General features: G+C 38.7%; 1 protein-coding gene across 1 annotated transcript; it reads left to right on the top strand.

Annotated features, from left to right (window-relative positions):
- The first annotated feature begins 1,797 nt into the window (after positions 1-1,797).
- On the top strand, positions 1,798-20,863 carry LOC124606070 (lipase member H-like). Its single transcript, XM_047138034.1, has 7 exons — positions 1,798-1,843; positions 10,656-10,779; positions 12,436-12,569; positions 17,095-17,343; positions 18,492-18,680; positions 19,596-19,752; positions 20,741-20,863. The coding sequence occupies exons 1-7, from the start codon at positions 1,798-1,800 to the stop codon at positions 20,796-20,798; spliced, it is 957 nt and encodes a 318-aa protein (XP_046993990.1). The 3' UTR covers positions 20,799-20,863.
- Positions 20,864-21,173: the final 310 nt, after the last annotated feature.

Below are 21,173 nucleotides of genomic sequence, written 5' to 3'. Positions count from 1 at the left end.
CTATAAGTACTATATCAAATTCACAATGGAGTTTGGGTGTAGCTACATAAATTATTTAGATCTAACCACAGATGTCAATGATCACAAGATTTATAGGATCTATCACCACAGATACTGTAATACTAGCTGCCTTTCATTCAATGCTATATCGTTAAATATCCACCCCACAAGTGATGACCACTTCCAAACTGAATTAAATACAGTCAATCAAGTAACATCAAACAACGGCTCTGTCCTCCCACGGTGGACTCCACAATACATAAAAAGCAGAAAGAATGTGTCCACTCTCTTCTCTATCATGTTCTCAACTCACTACCCCAAGATTAAGTCTTGGGGTAGTGAGATGAGAACAGGGTACCATATTCAATGAAAGTCGTCTGAATATGGCCAGAAAGGAGGTCGTGGATACAAGGTGCAAGTGAACCTTTACATCACATCCAAAAAGGGAGGAAGGTGAAACCGTCATTAATTAATGGAAATTAATAAACATATCTTCATTTCCTCAAGCTCAGTATCGACTGATCAGAATCAGTTCCCTTACTTGCCACTTGTAACTGCTTATTCCTCCAACTCACATGCGCCAAATTCTTCCTTTACACCATTTACTATAGTTTTATTCGTCCTGTTAAAAAATCACATTGTAGAATCACTGCTGCTTTACTTACTTGCTTAATTTCACTTGTATGTCTAACCTGTTTTTAATACTCGACCTGTTAAAGATAAAATTATTTTGTTCAGCCACTCGCTTGAAAAATGTCAACTAAGTTTACTGTTCAATTCATTTCCTTCTCAGAGTAATGTTGTAATTTCTTATACTGTTCAAATACTTTGTCTAAGTTCAACAATTTTACATAACATTTGCACTCAGATAAATCCTCTGGTGTTAATCCTAAACCAAACATTAAGAGCTGTAGTATTTGGAAAGTAACAAAGATATTCTGTAAAAACATCTGTACCCGACTAGTTTTAAATCTTTGATCCTACAAATTTTCACGTAGCAGATATTCATCTTTGTACTTCATGTTGGTATAGCCACTGAAAAATAGCTCACAAACGCTATAAATATCGTAGAATACTGCAGCAGTGTCATGTGTGTTTTAATTCGTAAAAATGTTTGTAATAAATCGATCTCTTCTGTAAAGTATTTCATAAATATTTTCTTTGCCTTTGTATTTACTTTCTGAATGACAGTGGTAAAATATTCGCCAATGAGTATATGGTTTCTTAATAAAGGCGCTGAAAATATTTACAATGAACGGTATTTGTTTATTCCCTAACTTTCTAATAAAAATCACTTCTACCTAGACGCTGTTCGGAATTTAACCCCTCCTCCCCATTTCTCTCTAGTAAGTCGTGGTCATTTCGCCACGTTTCTCGATACATGTTACAGATATATACAGTTGATTCTGATTCCTCATTAAAGTATCAAAATAACAGATTCCTGAAACGTATCGCAAAAAATTTCAAAATGTGGTGTCATCTCTCATCCCATTGTCCACGAGTAATGTTTAACTTTCTATACAACGAAAGTAGCTCCTGTCGTGTGCGGCCTGGGCTTAACTAGACTTCTGTCAACGACTGTTACTAGTAATAAAAACAGCTGTTTATATAGGAAGGAATCAAATGCAAATTAACCGATACAAGAGATTAAATTATTGATAACGAACTATGAGCGATGTTGATGACAGAAGTAATGAAACCGTCCCGCTATCTTTCCATCAGCAACGGGTGCAATTGCTGATAAGGACCCTTTTATATATGTCTTGCATTGCACGGTGTAGGACATGTCTTGCCAAGATGAAAGTCATTGCTTTGATTGTTATACTCTCAGCAGTAGTCTCAGGTTAGTAACCACAGTGTACACTTTTGTTTCACCGACGCCAGAAAGAGATTCTGTTCTAATACTCCTGTATTTATATTAGGTATGTGTTGCTGCAATATTAGAAAGTAAGTGTACTTGCATTAAAAAGGTTTTAGAAACTGAATAAGACTGTTTTGTGGTCAATCTGTCACATTTTAGACTTGAGAACCAGGGGTCCGTGTCTCAAAACGTAAGGAAATCAATTTTGTCAATAATCTATATCACTAGTCGGTTTCAGTTAGAAACAAAGCAAGAAGTAAACTTTTTAACTATGTCCATTCACTAACATGATATGGAATACTATTTCATGTGAAACATCTACTACAGAGAAAGTTTTCATTAGACGAAGGGGTCACGTGAATTATATGTAGTATTTGTCTATAATTATGGCACATTCAAAGAGCGAGACATTACTATAGCATCACAAAACATACATTTACGACTGACTTTTAGTGTAAATGATCATTCAGTATTGTAATCGAGTTGTAATATTCACAAGTATGTTACAATACGAAAATTAATACCATCTTTACTTCTCCCTAAAATTGATTGTGTCCGAAATATGGGCCAATTACACTGAGGTACAAATTGTTCATCACAAAACCAGAAAGGAAACACGTTCTTCGTGTTCTGCAACTATTATTTCTTTGATAACGAAGAGGTTTTAAGTTTCTAATGTCGTCGCCAGGTGACAAAATCGATTCGTGAAAAATTAAATACTAGTGATGAAAATGTTTCTTTGATTATATAATTTTCATATTCTGTCACGTATCGACGAAGAAATCAGTTAATATTATTGTTCACCTTCTCAATGATGTAAATTTCTAACAGATCCGAAAATAACCTTAAAAACGAACTTTTATTCAGTAATATATGACATAAATAATTAATTAGTTAGTACACATGCTTTCTTCTTGTTCTTTTTCTTTTTTCTGTATGGCGGTCTGTGTAAGACGATAGGAAGGCTATTTATAAGCTGGGTTTTCTTTTTCTCCCATTAAAATATATTCACCTTTTTTCTCCTTCTCTCCCGTTGTTCTTTAGATATCCTCAGTGTCTCTTTTCTTCTCTGTCTGACTGGTTACCCTTCATTTTGTTTCTCTGTCATTTTTTATCACTGATCTCTGGTATCTTAATTGATGTATAGTTTCTTCTTCAGTTCTCATTCTCTCAAATCTTGATTTCTGTGTCAGACCAATTCTTCCTAAGTGTAGTAAATTTAATAATCCACTTTTTACTCTTGTCTTGAAAAGTTTCTCCCATTCTCTTCTAATCATTCTACTCAAGCCCATCCAGATTATGTCTCGAACAGTATCGTTCATTTGAGTCCAGATTCTTCTATGCTGTACTAAACTTCCATCGCAGTTTTTGTCTTGATCTTCGGTCCCGTCTTTTTTCTCTAATTTTTGGCTTACAGTACCCCTCTAAAGAGACTGCTCTTTTTTTATTTTTTTATTGTTCTACAGCATATTTTCCCAGTGTTACGGTATTAGCCGAAAATAACACCGTGTTCCCTATTGTTGTCTTGTAGTACGTAATTTTGAGTCTCTTCATACGTTATTTTTATTATAAACGTCTCTATCTAAATAGTACGTCATTCCCACTCATTTTACCCTTTCTTTTACCTCCTCACCAGTTCAGTTTCTCTCTGTCATTCACAACACTAGTTGCTTAAATTGCCCAACTTTTCCGCGGTACCTTCACATGTTTTCTTGTCCTATAGGGTATTCAGTATTTTTGCCGTGTTGTTGGTGATTCTTAGCACTACTCTTCTCCAGGTCACCAATTACTGCTACGCCATTCACAAAAAAAAAACGGTTCAAATGGCTCTGAGCACTATGGGACTTAACATCTGAGGTCATCAGTCCCCTAGAACTTAGAACTACTTAAACCTAACTAACCTAAGGACATCACACACATCCATGCCCGAGGCAGGATTCTAACCTGCGACCGTAGCAGTCGCGCGGTTCCGGACTGCAGCGCCTAGAATCGCGTGGCCACCGAGGTCGGCCATCCACAAAAACCAGGGAATCCAAATGTGCCATTTTGCTCTTCTTGACATCGTTCTTTCTTTTGTATTCTTGTTTTGTCGTTTCTTATTCTCCATCATCCGATCGTATCATCCAGTACTTTTGAGAACATTACTGGTAACAGCTCATCTTGCAACACTGTCTATCTGAAATTTGACAATGCAGGTCCATGGTCTATCCCAGGTTTTTATCTCCTTTGGCTCGACATTGATGTGTGTTGTCCTCACTCTCATTTTATACCTTCGGCACGGTTCCATTATTCTTCTGGCAAATTTTGTTCGTCATCGTACTTTCTGTGTAGCCTCCGACTAGAACCTTATGTAGGCTCCTTCTCCATAACAGGGTTATATAATCTTCTACCAAAACTTCCTCTAACCTTTCAGGTACGTATCTCAGTGCATCATCGAATTTTAATCAGAAGTTGTGTCTCTATAGTCCTTCCCGCTTTTGTTGCCATTCACTGCGCGTTTGGTTACTACTGCACACTTTTTGTTGACTGCTCTGATGGTCATCTTATGTATCCAATCCGACTTCTCCTCACCTCTGTTATGCAGCCTTCGCATCTCTTGTCTGCGATAAACCGCTACCAAAGCACCCAGGTGTGTGGCTTTCTTTTCCCAGTGCGATTCCTGGTTCTGCTTTCGACGTTTAGAAACACCGAACTCTAAATATTTATGTTAGTACCCCGGAAACGACTTCGTTTCACGTCATTTCCATGTAAAACGTAAATAGCTTATATAACATGTGATGAACTGGTGGACTAGCTGTTTGATCATGGAAAAAGTACTGAACTGCCATGCTGCTAGGAGAACATACTGATACAATATGCAGAACTTTCCATGTCCTATGGCCAAAGGCCCCGTTACCATTAGAGACCATTCAGAGAAATACTAATGCAATACAAAATTTTCATTGTGACCAGAACGTAGAGCAGTGAAACGAGCAGAAACGTTTTCCTTTGACTGCAAGGAAAAGAGATGCTTTCTAAATGACAAAAAAATACTCATTAACCTCTTTTGCGATAAGCAATCGACATTATTCGTACCATAGGCTTGTAATCGAAAACACGAAAACTGTAATTGAGTACAGATTTTCCGTTACAGTGAAAAATGAAGCAACAGTTTTGAATAATTTATATATGCTGAGATTCTTCAAACATTTGACTACTTTTCTTCGAAGTTGTCGTTGTTCACGCATTTGTTCAGAGCGTGGCGGCGAAGCTATTGCCAGACTAGAGGAACGATTTTCAAATCCCGTTCTACTATCGTGATTTAGATTTTCCACGATTTTCCTAAATCTATCAGGACAAATATCATGATATCTTTGAAAAGGTCAATGTAGGCTTTACGAAACACGAGATAAGATAATTTTTGTTTCCTCTCATTACTGCCAGCATTTTCCTCCAGCTCATACAGGTTTGTATTCTTATGGCTGGATACTTTAGCAAAGCGATTGAAAATTCTTAACATTTGGTTACTATGCAACTTTCCCCCGTTTTGCCAGTAACGTAACTTAAGCCAACAGGTAGTTCATTCTGCAAAACCGGGTAACATCGTGCGCAGTAAATTCACACTTCTTACTGTGGCTTCTTCAAAGATCCTGGAAATTTTCATTCATTTCACAGTCCATTTGCTTCTAAAGGGTATCAGTATCTAGTAACGAAAATCAGCTCCGAGTTAACTGCGATTTACACAATCACAGTCCAACACAAAAATATAGCATCCATATAGACTTTGCTTTGCCTTACTGTTTCGTGTTCAAAATGGTGATCAGAGCCCAGCTACGAAGATCTGTATCAAGTGGCCAACAGACAGTGAGCAAGAAATGGGGAATACTTGTGAATTCAAAAGAAAACGAAATATACACTATGTGATCGAAAGCATCCGGACGCCAGGCCGAAAATGAGTTACAAGTTCGTGGCACCATCCGTCAGTAATAATGGAATTCAATATGGTGTTGGCCCACCGTTGGGCTTGATGACAGCTTCCACTCTCGCAGGCATACGTTCAGTTAGGTGCTAGAAGGTTTCTTGGAGAACGGCAGCCCATTCTTCACAGCGTGCCGCACTGGGGAGAGGTATCGACGTCGGTCGGTGAGGCCTGGCTCGAAGTCAGCGTCCCAAACATCCCAAAGGTTTTCTATAGGATTCAGGTCAGGACGCTGTGCAGGCCAGTCCATTACAGGGATGTTATCGTCGTGTAACCATTACGCCATGGGCCGTTCATTATGAACAGGTGCTCGATCGTGTTGAAATATGCAATCGCCATCCCCGAATTGCTCTTCAACAGTGGGAAGCAAGAAGGGCTGAAAACACCAATGTAGGCCTGTGCTGTGATAGTGCCACGCAAAACAACAAGGGGTGCCAGCCCCCTCCATGAAAAACACGATCACAGCATAACACCATCGCCTCCGAAATTTACTATTGGCACTACACATGCTGACAGATGACGTTCACCAGGCATTCGCCATAACCCACACCCTGCCATCCGGTTGTCACATTGTGTACCGTGATTCGTCACTCCACACAACGTTTTCCTACTGTTCAATCGTCCAATGTTTACGCTCCTTACACCAAGCGATTTTTCGTTTGTCATTTACTGGGGTGATAGTCCGCCTGCTTCGCTGGGTGGTAACGTACTCGCCTCCCATGCAAGCGGACCCGGGATCGATTCCCGGCTGGGCTGGAGATTTTCTCCGCTGGCAGACTGGGTGTTGTGTTGTCCTCATCACCATATCATCTTCCTCACCGGCGCGCAAGTCGCCCAATGTGGCATCGACTGAAACAAGACGCACTTGGCGGCCGAACTTTCCGGATAGGGCCTCCCGGCCATACGCTCATTTCATTTACCACTCGACCATGAAATCAACTACCCACCTAACTGTCGTAGTACTTGCAGTGGATCCTGATGCAGTTTGGAACTCCTGTGTGATGGTCTGGATAGATGTCTGCCTATTACACATTACTACCAACTATCAGCAGTCTCTGTCAGTCAACAGATGAGGTCGGCCTGTACGCTTTTGTGCTGCATGTGTCCCTTCACGTTTCCACTTCACTATCAAATTGGAAACAGTGGACGTAGGGATGTTTAGGTGTGTGGAAATCTCGAGTACAGACGTATGACACAAGTGACACCGAATCACCTGACCACGTACCAAATACGTGAGTTCCGCAGAGCGGCCCATTCTGCTTTCTCATGATGTCTAATGACTACTGAGGTCGCTGATATGGAGAACCTGGCAATAGGTGGCAGCACAATGCACCTAATATGAAAAACGTATGTTTTGGGGGTGTCCGGATACTTTTGATCACATAGTGTATGTTACTAACCACTTCTCCTACAATTTGTCTGATTATTCACAGACTAGATTATACACTGAAGAATTCAAAATTCCTAATTGTAGCATGTAGCACTATACGAATCAACGATGGCCCGCACCCTTGGTTGAGTGGTACGCGCTTCCGTGGTACATACACTAACATTCAAACGATACGGACAGGGTAAGCATGGTATCTCCACAAGGATGAGACGCAAAATCATTAAGCGTAAAACTCGAACTCGGAACCTTTGCCTTTCGCAGGCAAGTGCTCTATCACTTTTTTTTCGGTATTGTTCGTTGCGTTTGGTCTGGACGGACGTCACAAGACATCCGTGCAAATTGTACCTCGTCTCTTACCTTCAGGAGTGCCAGTTCTGCAAGGTTCGCAGGAGAGCTTCCGTAAAGTTTGGAAGGTAGGAGACGAGGTACCGGCAGAAGTAAATCTGTGAGGACGGCGTGTGAGTCGTGCGTGGGAGGCTCAGATGGTAGAGCACTTGCCTGTGAAAGGCAAAGGTCCCGAGTTCGAGTCTCGGTCCGGCACACAGTTTTAATCTGCCAGGAATTTTAAAAAAACTTTAAGTGGTCAACGCGTTCGACTGGGTTGCAGCGGGCCCAGCCGCGATTCCCGGCAGGGACAGGAATTTTCACCACCAGGTTTTGTGTTGCTCTCATCATCATTTCATCATCGACATGCAAATCGCCAAACGTGCCATCAACTGAGAAGACTCAACTGGAAAGACTTGCAACTCGGCAGCAGAGCTTCTCTGTGTGCGGACTCCCGGCCATTAATGCCATACGATCGTTTCATTTTCTATTTCAGTATAAGTTATCATTCCGAATACGCTTCCTCCTTATAGCATTTAGATAATCGTTATAGTTTAACATTTATCAGTGCCAGGCAAGATATTATACAAGAATTAGCAGAAAAACATTTGTTATCTTGGTATAACAGGGAAAATATTATTTTTTTGTACAATATCGACCTTTCTGCCAACGGTATCGCGTTGATTTATACACTTTCTGAGCCACAACAGAGAACAGCTTATGGACTATATGCTAATGCTACCAATAGAAGTATTTCTGATTGCTATTTCTCTTTGTGAATTTACACCTGGAGGCAGAAACTCCTTCGCTATTGGTCTTATAGATCGCAAATATTTTTTGCGGTAAAGAACGAAGTAACTGTCATTTCACTCTAGCTGTTCGTTGGATAGAAAAATGAAGTAGTCACATTATACGGTGATTATAGGAAATTTTTACGATGTAGCCGTAAAATATGCCACATTTTGTTGAAACTTTCCTATGCCATACTCAGTTGCTTCGCTGGTAAATCTCTTTTAGCAGCTGCTCTCGTACATACCATGTGAATGTACCAATATTCGTAAGTATGGGGTGATCACACAGTTATACACTACTGGCCATTAAAATTGCTACACCACGAAGATCAATTTAACCGATTGCGATACGCAAATGATTAGCTTTTCAGAGCATTCACACAAGTTTGGCGCCGGTGGCGACACCTACAGCGTGCTGACATGAGGAAAGTTTCCAGCCGATTTCTCATGCGCAAACAGCAGTTGACCAGCGTTGCCTGGTGACACGTTGTTGTGATGCCTCGTGTAAGGAGGAGAAATGCGTACCATCACGTTTCCGACTTTGATAAAGGTCGAATTGTAGCCTATCGCGATTGCGCTTTATCGTATAGCGACATTGCTGCTCGCGTTGATCGAGATCCAATGGCTGTTAGCAGAATATGGAATCGGTGAGTTCAGGAGGGTAATACGGAACGCCGTGCTGGATCCCAACGGCCTCCTATCACTAGCAGTCGAGATGACAGGCATCTTATCCGCATGGCTGTAACGGATCGCGCAGCCACGTCCCGATCCCTGGTTGTTCTGGGTACTGATTTCTCAGGATCTATGAACCCAAACTGCGTGAAAATGTAATCACATGTCAGTTCTAGTATAATATATTTGTCCAATGAATACCCGTTTATCATCTGCATTTCTTCTTGGTGTAGCAATTTTAATAGCCAGTAGTGCATATAATAAAAAAGTTTAGTGAAACCACCACAAGAGCAGCAGAAGGACGTTCGTGGGGATGCAATCAGAACATTCATATTCGTATTATGCAGACCACCATGGACTGCAGGGTAGAGGGTAGTTGGTATGATACCACATGTCACGTTTTCTTCCTAACCCAGTCGCGCATAGAGCGCTGGAAAAATGCTTGCTGAAGTGTCTCTGCGTGTTGCAATTGGTCTGATCATGTGCTCAGGGTCCCTATGGGAGCGATAAATAGGGGAAGGAAGAATATCTCTAGATTCTTTGGTTTACACTGGTTTCCAAAACTTTATAAGAAGGCTTTCGCGGAATGATTACAGTACATCTCCAAGCTCTACCGATTCAGGGTGGCAAATGGGAAGTTGCGGTACGGAAAATGGCCCAGAGATCACCAGTGTGTGTGTGTGTGTGTGTGTGTGTGTGTGTGTGTGTGTGTGTTTGTTTGTTTGTGTAGTGGGTAAAGTTTTATGAAACAATGTTTGTATAGTGTGTGCAGGGTCCCTATGGGAGCGATAAACAGGGGAAGGAAGAATATCTCTAGATTCTTTGGTTTATACTGGTTCCCTAAACTTTATAAGCAGGCTTTTGCGGAATGATTACAGTAAATCTTCGAGCTCTATCGATTTAGGATAGCAGATGGAAAGTTGCGGTACGGAAAATGGCCCAGAGATCACCTGTGTGTGTGTGTGTGTGTGTGTGTGTGTGTGTGTGTGTGTGTGTGTGTGTGTGTGTGTGTTTGTGTGTAGTGAGTGAAGTGTTATGAAACAATGTGTGTATAGTGTGTGCAGTGACTGATAGTGAGATATGAGTGAATAGTGTGGCATTACATAATTTAATACGTTATTTGTAAAAAAAAGTGTTGTATACCAGGAGTAAATCCAATGATTGTCTCTAGCTAGAAGTCTCTTCGACATGTCCTATATCCCTGTAAAAAGAGATGTACGGGAGAATAAAGCTACTACTACTACTACTACTGCTACTACTACTACATTTCACAGCGTTTCCGTGACGCTCTTCTGCGAGTCAAACTTGCGAAAATTCCTGCCGCCGATTTTTCTAAATGTTCGGTAAATGCCATGTTAGTCCTGTTCGGTATATATCCCACACACTTTTGCAATATTCTAAGATGGGAAGCACAACTTATTTGTAAGCAGTCTCCTTCGCAGACTGACGACATTTTCCCACTCTTCTGGCAATGACACCAAGTCTGTGACCTGCCTTATTTACAACTGAGTCTACACGATTATTCCATTTCATAGGTCCCACCTACTCAACACCAACGAAATTCTGCACTCTTACTAGTTAGTTCTTCATGTCGTAGGTCTGTAACTCAAAGAATCGCATGCCACTATTGTGCATAGATGTAATTTTTTTTCCCCACAGCCCATCTTCGTCGGTGGGAGCTGGTTCCCACGAAGGATGGCGGAGTCGAGCTTTACGACTTGACCCAGCCTTTGCCGGAAGTGCGGGTCGATACGAGTGACGTCATCTTCGAGCTCTACACAAAGTAAGACAAGTTACTGTTAACTGTAATACGCACTCTAATGGTAATATTTGATTCTTGCATCTCTTCTGCGTAAACGTTATGTCTAATACTGAAATCAGTGTGATATTTAATGTTGGAAACATACGCAGTGACTTGTTGAAGCTGTCGTGGTTGTGTGGATACTTCATGTCTCGCAGCATTGCGAATATTTCATCCGTTTTTAAGTTCTGAGGTATATGTAAAGTGGAATCCCAAAATTATGCTACCTCTGCTTTTATTCACCCACTTACTTCTAATTTTATATGACTCAATTTCCTTGACCACTAGGATGTGCAGTCACAACTCTAGATTATCACTACAGAGTAGCAACTTTCATATTTGCAGTCATCAGTCTCTCAACAGGTCCCCCATATATTCCCCCTGTATGTCATCGTTTCATACTAATTTTCATCTAATGACGCCAATACTCTGTGTAGCATATCCTATTTTCGATTCGTTACCCCTCCTACCTCCAACTCACCTCACTAAACCTGCTGCTTGTTCCAGTGTCAGTTTAATTATCACTGGATGCCGTAGGGCTTAGATCATGTACCACGAACGTGAACCTTCATCTTGTACCGATTTATCATAGTTTCCTTTCTGCCCTACACATTTTGTCCCTTCCTCTTAATTTATAGTTAATACTTTTAAACATACAAACTTCTCAGCAATTAATTATCCAAGATGCTGATAAGAATAATATGGAAAAGAAAGGAAAAGAGTATTGAGGATATATTAAATAGTGAACAGTTCCTCTTTCGGAGAGGCGAAGTCACCTGAGACGCAGTTCTGTCGTTGTACTTGGTAACAGAGGCAAGAAATAGGAAGAATCAAGAGACTCTCATGGGATCTCTCGAATTAGAAAAATCTTTCGACAAGCTAAAATTGTGCAATATGTTTGAAATACTCATAAAAATAAGCATAAGCTATAGGTAGAAACAGGTACCATACAATATGGGCAAAAACCAAGAGGACACATTAAGAATGGAAGACCAACGGAGAAGTGCTTGGACTAAAAAGAGCAAGCTTTCTTCGATGTCGTTCAACTGAAAGGCCCCCAGACCCAACAAGAAATCTCGTAAATGAAACAAATGTTCAGGATCAGAACCGTGCCAAGCTGATTCAGCGTCCCCGACACAATTGCTAATGCTTTTGCTTGTGTGAGAGATGTGTACATAATGTTGCGTCTTACACTCTGTAAAGATATTGACAAATGGGCGAAAATGGGAAGACACTGCCAGGAGCCATGTCACGTAATATGTTCCTTTGATTTACCCAGTAAGCATGATAAAACTCCCTCTGTGAAGCCCAAGCCCTCACTGGGAGACAGTTGTACAGGCACACTTTTAAGAATTGTTCGAGCTGCTGGTTGCCGAGAACTAGTTCGCAGCCCACCACTCATATGCGTGTATCACTGATGTGCGTGAACGTTTCTGTGCTATGATATCACACCAAAATATCCTTTAATCATTTTACAGCACTAATTGACCACTAAGATTGCATTCTGAAGGGGAAAAGTTTCCATGGAAATCATGATGACGCCTCAAATCACAAATTTGGATGTCGCAAACAATGACTTAATCTATCATACAAATATATATATATATATTGTCAACAGTGACTTCTGTTCCTCAACAGATCAAACCCAAGCAGCGCTCAAATTTTGACAGCTGGTGGCTCTTATACTGGGAACTTCGTTGCCTCAAAAGAGACGAAACTTGTTACCCATGGATGGATGAACGAAGGGGATCACATGAGTGCAATCCGTGATGGTAAGTGCTGTTCTTTAAAATAATGAGGTGCATATCACATAATACAAATTTGGAGACTCATCACAAATGAATAATACTTAATTCCAATCATCAACAATGAATACTAATCTCAGGTAACAGAAATCTTAACTGCAGTTATTGAATTTTTTTAACATCTCACGTCAGGTATCTATTATTTTCAGTCTAATGAAAAATATACTGCAGATCGAAGAATACAACACAATCCTTTACGAAATTACTCAGTAGAGTCATATAAGTCAATGGCTATATCACTGCCTTTGTGTAGCTTATTTGGCAGACACTTTCTCAGTTTGTATTAGTGCAATATTTATGATCAATTCGAAACAAAATACATGTATCCCTCATTTCAGTCAAACAGACTCAGTTTTGTCAGTTTTATGAATCAGGTTTTAGTAGTAAACTGTGGTTTAAAAAGGCTTCAGTAGTAAAGTGAGCTTATAAGGGGTATGACAATGATGTGACACACACATCAGTTCCAGAATGAGATTTTCTCTCTGCAGCGGAGTGTGTGCTGATATGAAACTTCCTGGCAGATTAAAACTGTGTGCCGGACCGAGGCTCGAACTCGGGACCTTTGCCTATCGCGGGCAAGCGGTCTACCAACTGAGCTACCCAAGCACGACCCACGCCCCGTCCTCACAGCTTTACTTCTGCCAGTACCTCGTCTCGTACCTTCCAAACTTTACAGAAGCTCTCCTGCAGTAGAGCGCTTGCCCGCGAAAGGCAAAGGTCCCGAGTTCGAGTCTCGGTCCGGCACACAGTTTTAATCTGCCAGGAAGTTTCACACACAGTTGCTTTTCACTATGTTAAACCCAGCCACAAATTCTTTCATAATAACGGTATTCATCTTACAAAAATTTGACACTACAAATCATGAAATTTCTTCAGATAAGACATTACCACTTTTAAAAGCATGTTCTTAATAACAAACATTAAAAGCATAGTACAGAAAAATGAAATGAAAAAAATAAAAGTAAATCATATTAGTAAGAAGTCGCAAAAATGAAAAAGAGAAAGAAACACGAATGGTGGGATGAAATACGTGAGGAAGCAATAGAACAAAGGATGAAGGCATGGAAGAAATGGCACTCAACCAAAAGTGATAAGGACTACCTGGAGTTCAAACAGCAAAGATCTTCTACAGCAAAACTCATTAGATCAGTAAAAAGACTATTTGAAAAGAACCAACTTACACAAATGGATAAAGATTTTAAGAGAAACAATAACAGATCCTTTTACAGCACATTCAGACAGAAACTACAAAAATATGTAGCACCAAATCTGTGTTTTAAAGATACCAGTGGAAAACTGGCAATGAATAATGAAGAAAATTGTGAAATATTAGCAAAATATTTTGAACAACTCCTCAACTGTCAGGAACCTATTGAAAAATTACCAGCCAACACCCCAAACACAGTAAGCAATAATTCTGAACCCCCATGCCTCATAGAAATCAGAGAAATCATTAAAAACCTTAAGAACAATAAAGCACCAGGGGAAGACATGATAATTGCAGAAATGTGGAAAAGTGTGGATAATACAACTCAAGAAAAACTACTGGGAATAATCAATGAGATTTGGAGAACGGAACGTATACCGGAAGAATGGAAAACTGCATTAATCCACCCCATCTTCAAGAAAAGGGATAAAACCGATGCAAATAACTACAGTGGGATATCTTTACTTCCGGTAAAGTATAAAATTCTATCTAAGGCCCTACAAAACAGATTGGAGAAACAACTTGATCAAGAAATTGGTGAATACCGAGCAGGCTTTAGGAAGGGAAGATCTTGTGTGGAGCAAATTTTAAACTTGAAGTTAATTATTAAATATAGACGATTAAGAGGAAAAGACATCTTTATCACGTTTGTTGACTTCAAGAAGGCGTACGACTCCGTTGACAGAACAACCTTGGTTAACATCTTTAGTGAGTTTGGAGAAAAGACAAGAAAACAGTCGCAATCGTCAAAGAAACACTTACGGATACCTATGCAAAAGTAAAGTTCCGTGGTGAGGTATCCAGACCATTCAAAATCAGAACAGGATTAAGACAAGGAGATGGGTTGTCACCTACCCTATTCAACTGTGTGTTAGAAAAAGTTATTAGAGAGTGGAGGAAGAAAACGACTAAAGAAGGAATACAAAAAATCTGATTAGGAAGAATAAAGGATGGATTAGAAGTAGATTGCCTCGCTTTTGCTGATGACTTAGCGATTCTGGCAGGAAGTTTGGAAGAAGCAGTCAAACAGATCAATATTCTGAATGAAACAGCAGAAAAAGCAGGACTGAAAATCTCCTTTGAAAAGACAGAGTACCTAACCAATGTAAAAGAGGCACCGAACAATATGATTACAAAGTATGGCCAGATAAAGAAGGTTTCTAATTTCAAATATTTAGGGGAAATCATCCACCCCAATGCTTCAGATAAAGAAGGAAATAAAACAAGAACAAGAAAAATGGAAATGGCATTCCAGCTAACAAAGAATGTGTACAACAAGAAGTCAGTATCAATTAACGCAAAAATAAGGCACTACAACACTGTGATTAAGCCAGAGTGTCTGTATGCATCTGAATGTTTAGCAATGAACACTAACAAGGAAATGGAAGCTATAGCAAAAAAGGAGCGAAAAATCATTAGAAGAGTACTTGGGCCGAGGTTTGAGAATGGGACTTGGAAGCTTAGAAGTAATAGAGAAGTCTATGACAAAATTGAGAAAGTGAGAGATACCATGAGGAAGAGAAGAGCAAGCTTTTACGCCCATTTGAAAAGAATGAATGATGAAAGGCTGACAAAGAAAATATTCATGTTTTTTGACAAGAACCTCAGAACCCAAATTACCTGGTTCAAAGAAGTCAAAGCAGACTTAGAGGAGATGGGTATAGGAGAAGATGATATAACCAACAGAGACTTAATGAGAGACAAAATTCAACATTTTGAAGGATTTGAAGTGAAGAAGAGAAGAACTGGAGGAACAGTGTGGACAGAAGACCGAAGGGAGCAGCACAGAGAGAGGATGAAGACATATTGGCAGAAGAGAAAAGAAGAGGAGCGCAATAGGAGAAATGTACATTGAAAAATAGTTGTTTAACGCGGTCCCTAGACGGCCAAAATCGGAATAAAAAAAATAAGTAAGGAGAAAAGAAGACGTGCTTCTAAAAACTAAACTGCGAAAGAAACTTTTTCCCCTTCATCACAGCAACACCTTTTTCCAGATGTATGACTCCAAGCAATCATACATTCTTTGATACTGGTATACATGGCGATAGCCCTGTGCTGCATTTTATGAGTTCAATAAACAATAAACAGTAAACAGAATTTCTCAAACTATCTTTCTTTTTACAAATCATGAACCAGACACAAAAACTGATGTAAATATGTAATACATTGATGCTATAATCTAGTATGAAATATAATATGTATACGAGGGTAGATCAACAATAGAACAGATGCGAGTAACGAACACACACATAGAGACAATGGCAAAACACTAAGCTTTCAGACAAACCATTATTCAAATCTAAACTACCAACTGGATCAGGAGTTAACATTAGTTGCTCTGTCTGTGTGTGTGTGTGTGTGTGTGTGTGTGTGTGTGTGTGTGTGTGTTTTAGCTTTGAAGAAAGATTCAGTCAGAAAACTCAGAAATTTATTGTTACTTTGTATTTCTGCGACAATTCTGCAGGCAGCCTCTTCTCTTTTGGTAAGAAGTGATCTGTGGAACAAATATATGGTAGTTAGACTGAAATTTTGTTTTATATTTCAGGGAAACAAGCCAAAAAACTGTTTAAAATACAGCAGAAAAACTCTCAACTAACTATAGAAGAAAGTTATGTATGGCTTTGTTATATGCAGTGCAGTTAGTGCTAAGGATTGTGCACAATAGAGTCAGTCTTCCACTTAACAGACATGAGAGAGTAGGATACACTATTTCACATATTTGTTTCTGCAGCACTATCCTGTAATGAAATCTTTCAATTAATTTATTGCAGAGGTGTATAAATTTAGACGCAATAAACACGACACTATGCTTATGCTCTGCACAAGGACAGCAGGAAAGCTACAAAGGAAATCTTTCCTCAATATTGGTATTTCCTTGCACAGTGGTAAACATTTAATTACATGTCAGTTCTAGTATAATATATTTGTCCAATGAATACCCATTTATCATCTGCATTTCTTCTTGGTGTAGCAATTTTAATGGCCAGTAGTGTATATAATAAAAATTTTTAGTGCAACCCAAACACAAGAGCACCAGAAGGACGTTCGTGGGGATGCAATCAGAACATCATACACAGAAAGTAGAAAAATACAAATGTTTTGTCTTATTTTGGTGCTTGGCCAAGTGGTAGGTAACTTCTATGAACTTCCTCAATTTGAAATAACATTTAATTCCCATCTAACTAGGATAATTAGTTTTTTTTTTGTATATTGCCCTTGCTACAACTAAATGCCTTTAACTTCGTCATTCCAGACACAGTAGTAACTTTATTTGAATATTTTCAGGCTGGATACAGGCTGGAGATTACAATGTTATTGTCATAGACTGGTCAGCGGAAGCAGGAAACTGGAATTATGCTCAGGCAAAAGCAGCTGTAACAGGAGTTGGAGAAATAGTGGCAACTTTCATCAACTGGCTTGCTTCTCTTGGTGCCAGCACCAATAACATGCAGCTTGTAGGACACAGCCTAGGCGCTCACGTCTGTGGTGTTGCAGGAAATCGTGTTACTGCAGGAAGACTGAACAGAATTACAGGTCGGAGGTTTTTTAAGCCACATTGTTAAATGCATTAATAACAGAATATGTTGTTTATATGTCTGCTGTTCTGTCACAGAGTGTGTAACTTCTTGTCTTATTAGCCTCATGGACCAATTCTATGTATGTTTCATACTTCCATTTGTAATCTCTACTACCTTTTTACACATTTTCGTTTCTGCATTTCTCTTTTTATTCCTGATGAATTTTGTTTATTTATGAAGGCTTATGGTACCTTATAACCATAGTCACATCATTATCTTTTACTGGTCAGAACAATTTACAAACACATTCTGTATTTGTCATGTCTTTACCTCTTGTGCAAATACTTGAGACTGACATCATAGTTGTTAATGTGTTCATCGCAAACAGAAATAACAACGGCTAGATTATGTCTTTCAAGGAATATCAATAGTAACGTTTGCGTTTGTCTTGAATTTCATCATCTTTATCATGAGCTTGGACAATTCCAACTTTCTTAAATTATAGGAATATACTTAAAGTAAATCCATAATTTGAACTCAACTAAGTCTACTGTACTATTTTGTTATTATTACTCCATTTTTGTTTTTGTCTATGAGGTGTAATTAACATTGATTAATGACAGTGATGTTCTGACTGTTTAATATCAGTTTCAATAAATGCAAAATTATCTTCAGAAACAAAATAAATAATTTTTAAGTACTGATCCATGTCAATATTTGTTGCTTTAGTCAAACATGAACATTAACAATACATAGAGCAGGAGGCAGAATTAGCTTCTCAGTATTATAGTCTAAGTCAGAATATTAATTCAGAGAAAGTAAAGCTTCCCTAAAAAGTTTAGTCTTCCAGCCATGAAATGTGTAAAAATAATGATTTCATGGGAACAGATATAGATTCATGAGATTATTAAATGAATCACCAATGATCCAGTTCATTAATTACAAGTACAGCAAGACAGTTTGATTATCTTAAACGATTCACTTAAGGAACTGTTCCTCTCATGAAGAACCAGTGACTACATTGAAAGATTTTTTGCCATAGAAAACAGTTTGAATTTAATTGCAGTAATAACTAGAATAAGGAAGAATGTATTGTTACAAATATATTGTCCTACCTTGTCTATCAGAAGTCCATTCATCATAAGTCTGATTTCATCTGCACAGGCATGGACCCAGCAGCACCACTCTTCGGCTCAGAGTCTGCCGCAGACCGTCTTGATGCAAGTGATGCTGGCTTTGTACAGGTGATACATACCAATGGTGGACTTCTAGGATGGTATGATGCTATGGGAACAGCTGACTTCTATCCAAATGGTGGAAAATTTCAGCCTGGTTGTGATTTTGATGTTACAGGTTAGTTTTTTTATGAAATTATGTTCTTTTAAGTCCTTTTACAAGAAGTAGACACAGTTGAAGTACTGACATGCAAGCTGTTTCATACCAACCTAATTAAATGTGGTATAGATGCTGATATTATATGACCTAGTTTGTAAAAAGCTAACATTTATTTTTGTCACACACAACCTCATATTTGCAGCTTTCGCACTTCAATTTATCAAACAATTCACATGTGTGTAGGAATCCATTGTGACATATGTTACTCTTTTTCAAACCTAAATATATTAGACAAAATAGATCCTTGTCTATGCATTAATTAAAGTTCCTTGCCACATTTTTCAATCAGTATGTGAAGGCATATCTCAAGAAGTACTGTAGGCATTTTGATACAGTTTTCACTAATAGCTAAACTGATTTGCATGGAAGGGTTATGTATATAATTCACAAATGTTTCATGTAGATCAACTGAACTATAGTGAATTAAAGTCCCCCACCACTTTTTTCTCTCTGTGTGTGAAGCCTAACCTTATGAACCACTGTAGAGATTTTGATTTGATTTTGACTAATAGATAGTCTGATTCACAACCAAGGTTTGTGTATACAATCTATTACCACTATGGCCGAGTCATCCAGCTATATATACTAAGTACTGTCTATGCAAAGCCAGGGTGAGTCACTAGTAACAATACGATTTTATGGTATTTCTATTAATAAAAATGTAGGTACAGAAAAAACCTTATTTGTCTAATAGGACAGTTTCTTCACAGCCACAATATTACTTCCAGATTTTTGCTGTCCTTTTTTAATCATTACTGACTGATGTTTGCTAGTGTAGCACATAATACTGTCTGGTAATTCGTTATATATTCACATTTGTGTCAATGACTACAGTAAAATGTGTGCATACATCTTCATTCTGCAAATTCACAGGTGCCTGTAGTCATGGCCGATCAACTGAATTCTTTGCTGAATCCATAACAACAGGAACAGGATTTAAGGCATATCAGTGTGGCAGCTGGGACGACTTCAATGCTGGAAATTGTGCTAGCAATCCAACAGCTCTCATGGGAGAGAAACTCTCAAGCAGGTACAATATGTTCAACAATGTGTAATATTTGGTAAATGACATAGTTTAGGAATTATTGGGTGATTTAGATCAAAATCTAATGAAGAATTACACATAATCATAATTGTCCTTTCATTCATTCTAACATACATAGATCACCCTCCTATCAGGATGATAGACAATCTTGATTACTTATTACACTGGAAGACTTTACTATAACTCTCCACACTTCCTAAACCTCGCCAGTCGTTTTCCTTCATCCTTCTCCCTTCCCCTTCAGCCCTTCTGCCAGAATAAGGAGCCACCAGCTCCAAAAAGCTAGCACATTTCTTAACTTTAATCTCAGTTTTCTCCTGCTGCTGATTGTTCAGTTGATTTTATATCTATCCAGTAATATTACATTTTAAAAAATTGGTTATTTTCGTTGAAATATTTGTGAAAGTTCCTATCATCACAATGGAAAGATCTTGATCTGAACTTGAAACAAGTAGCAAAAGTAAAAATGGAAACAGCTGCAGCTTTGGAGGAATTCCATTGTTATTTGTTGACCATAATATAAAACAGCCTCAAGATTATACTATAATTACAAAATACTTCAAACATGTATAACTGCTAAACTTTGAAAGTAGAAGCACCTTCTGGTGAAAAACAGAAAATTGTTGAAGGAAAGTAGATTTATAAGCCCTGAAGTTACATAAAAGAATCATACACGACCCAGAGTCAAGGGCAACTTGCAAGATAGTTTATCTCGTAAGGCTTCCTTGGACTGAAATTCTCTGTGGATTTTCCTGTAATCTTAAGCCTTACAAATCTCTTTCATGCCACTGTTTTTCTTCCTCCTACTACACCAGTTAGATACTTATTCAGACAAAAAATTTATATCTCTGTGTGAATCTATCTGCAGCCACCTGGTGATCAGATGGTCTCTGTCCATATTATAAATATTTTAATATCATTAATAACTACATATTATATTTCAGTAAGACTGAACAGACTTTCTTTTTTTCAGTGCATCTGGAACATACTTTTTGGCTACTGCAAGCTCATCGCCATATGCTCTCGGTTAGACATGGTGTCTACTGTTTCATTCTTCCCAGGGTGTAAGTTGCATCCCAGTTAACCTGGAAATGTAATATCCATGTTTATCCCATGCATAAATGTCATTAAATAAATAATTTGTTGATGGCAGTCTGTAAAATCTCTTTCATTTTCCCAGAAAACAACAGTACCGATTATACAATTTTAATTAAACAAAGAGATGTACACAATTTGTGTGCCTATTTTTATCATCACTAATGTTATGACATATTCTTCTCTATCAGCGGTGTTAGTTGTCTACAGCAAGGCAGTAATACTGTAGTTTATTGTGCTGGTTTGGCAGCATCATAAAAGGATTAAGATCAATAGTCGTCTGTGGAGTTCTTAATCAACTAAAAGAAATA

The sequence above is a fragment of the Schistocerca americana genome, chromosome 3 (assembly GCF_021461395.2).
Source record: "Schistocerca americana isolate TAMUIC-IGC-003095 chromosome 3, iqSchAmer2.1, whole genome shotgun sequence".
Lineage (NCBI taxonomy): Eukaryota > Metazoa > Arthropoda > Insecta > Orthoptera > Acrididae > Schistocerca > Schistocerca americana.
This window is presented reverse-complemented; position numbering and strand designations above follow the sequence as displayed.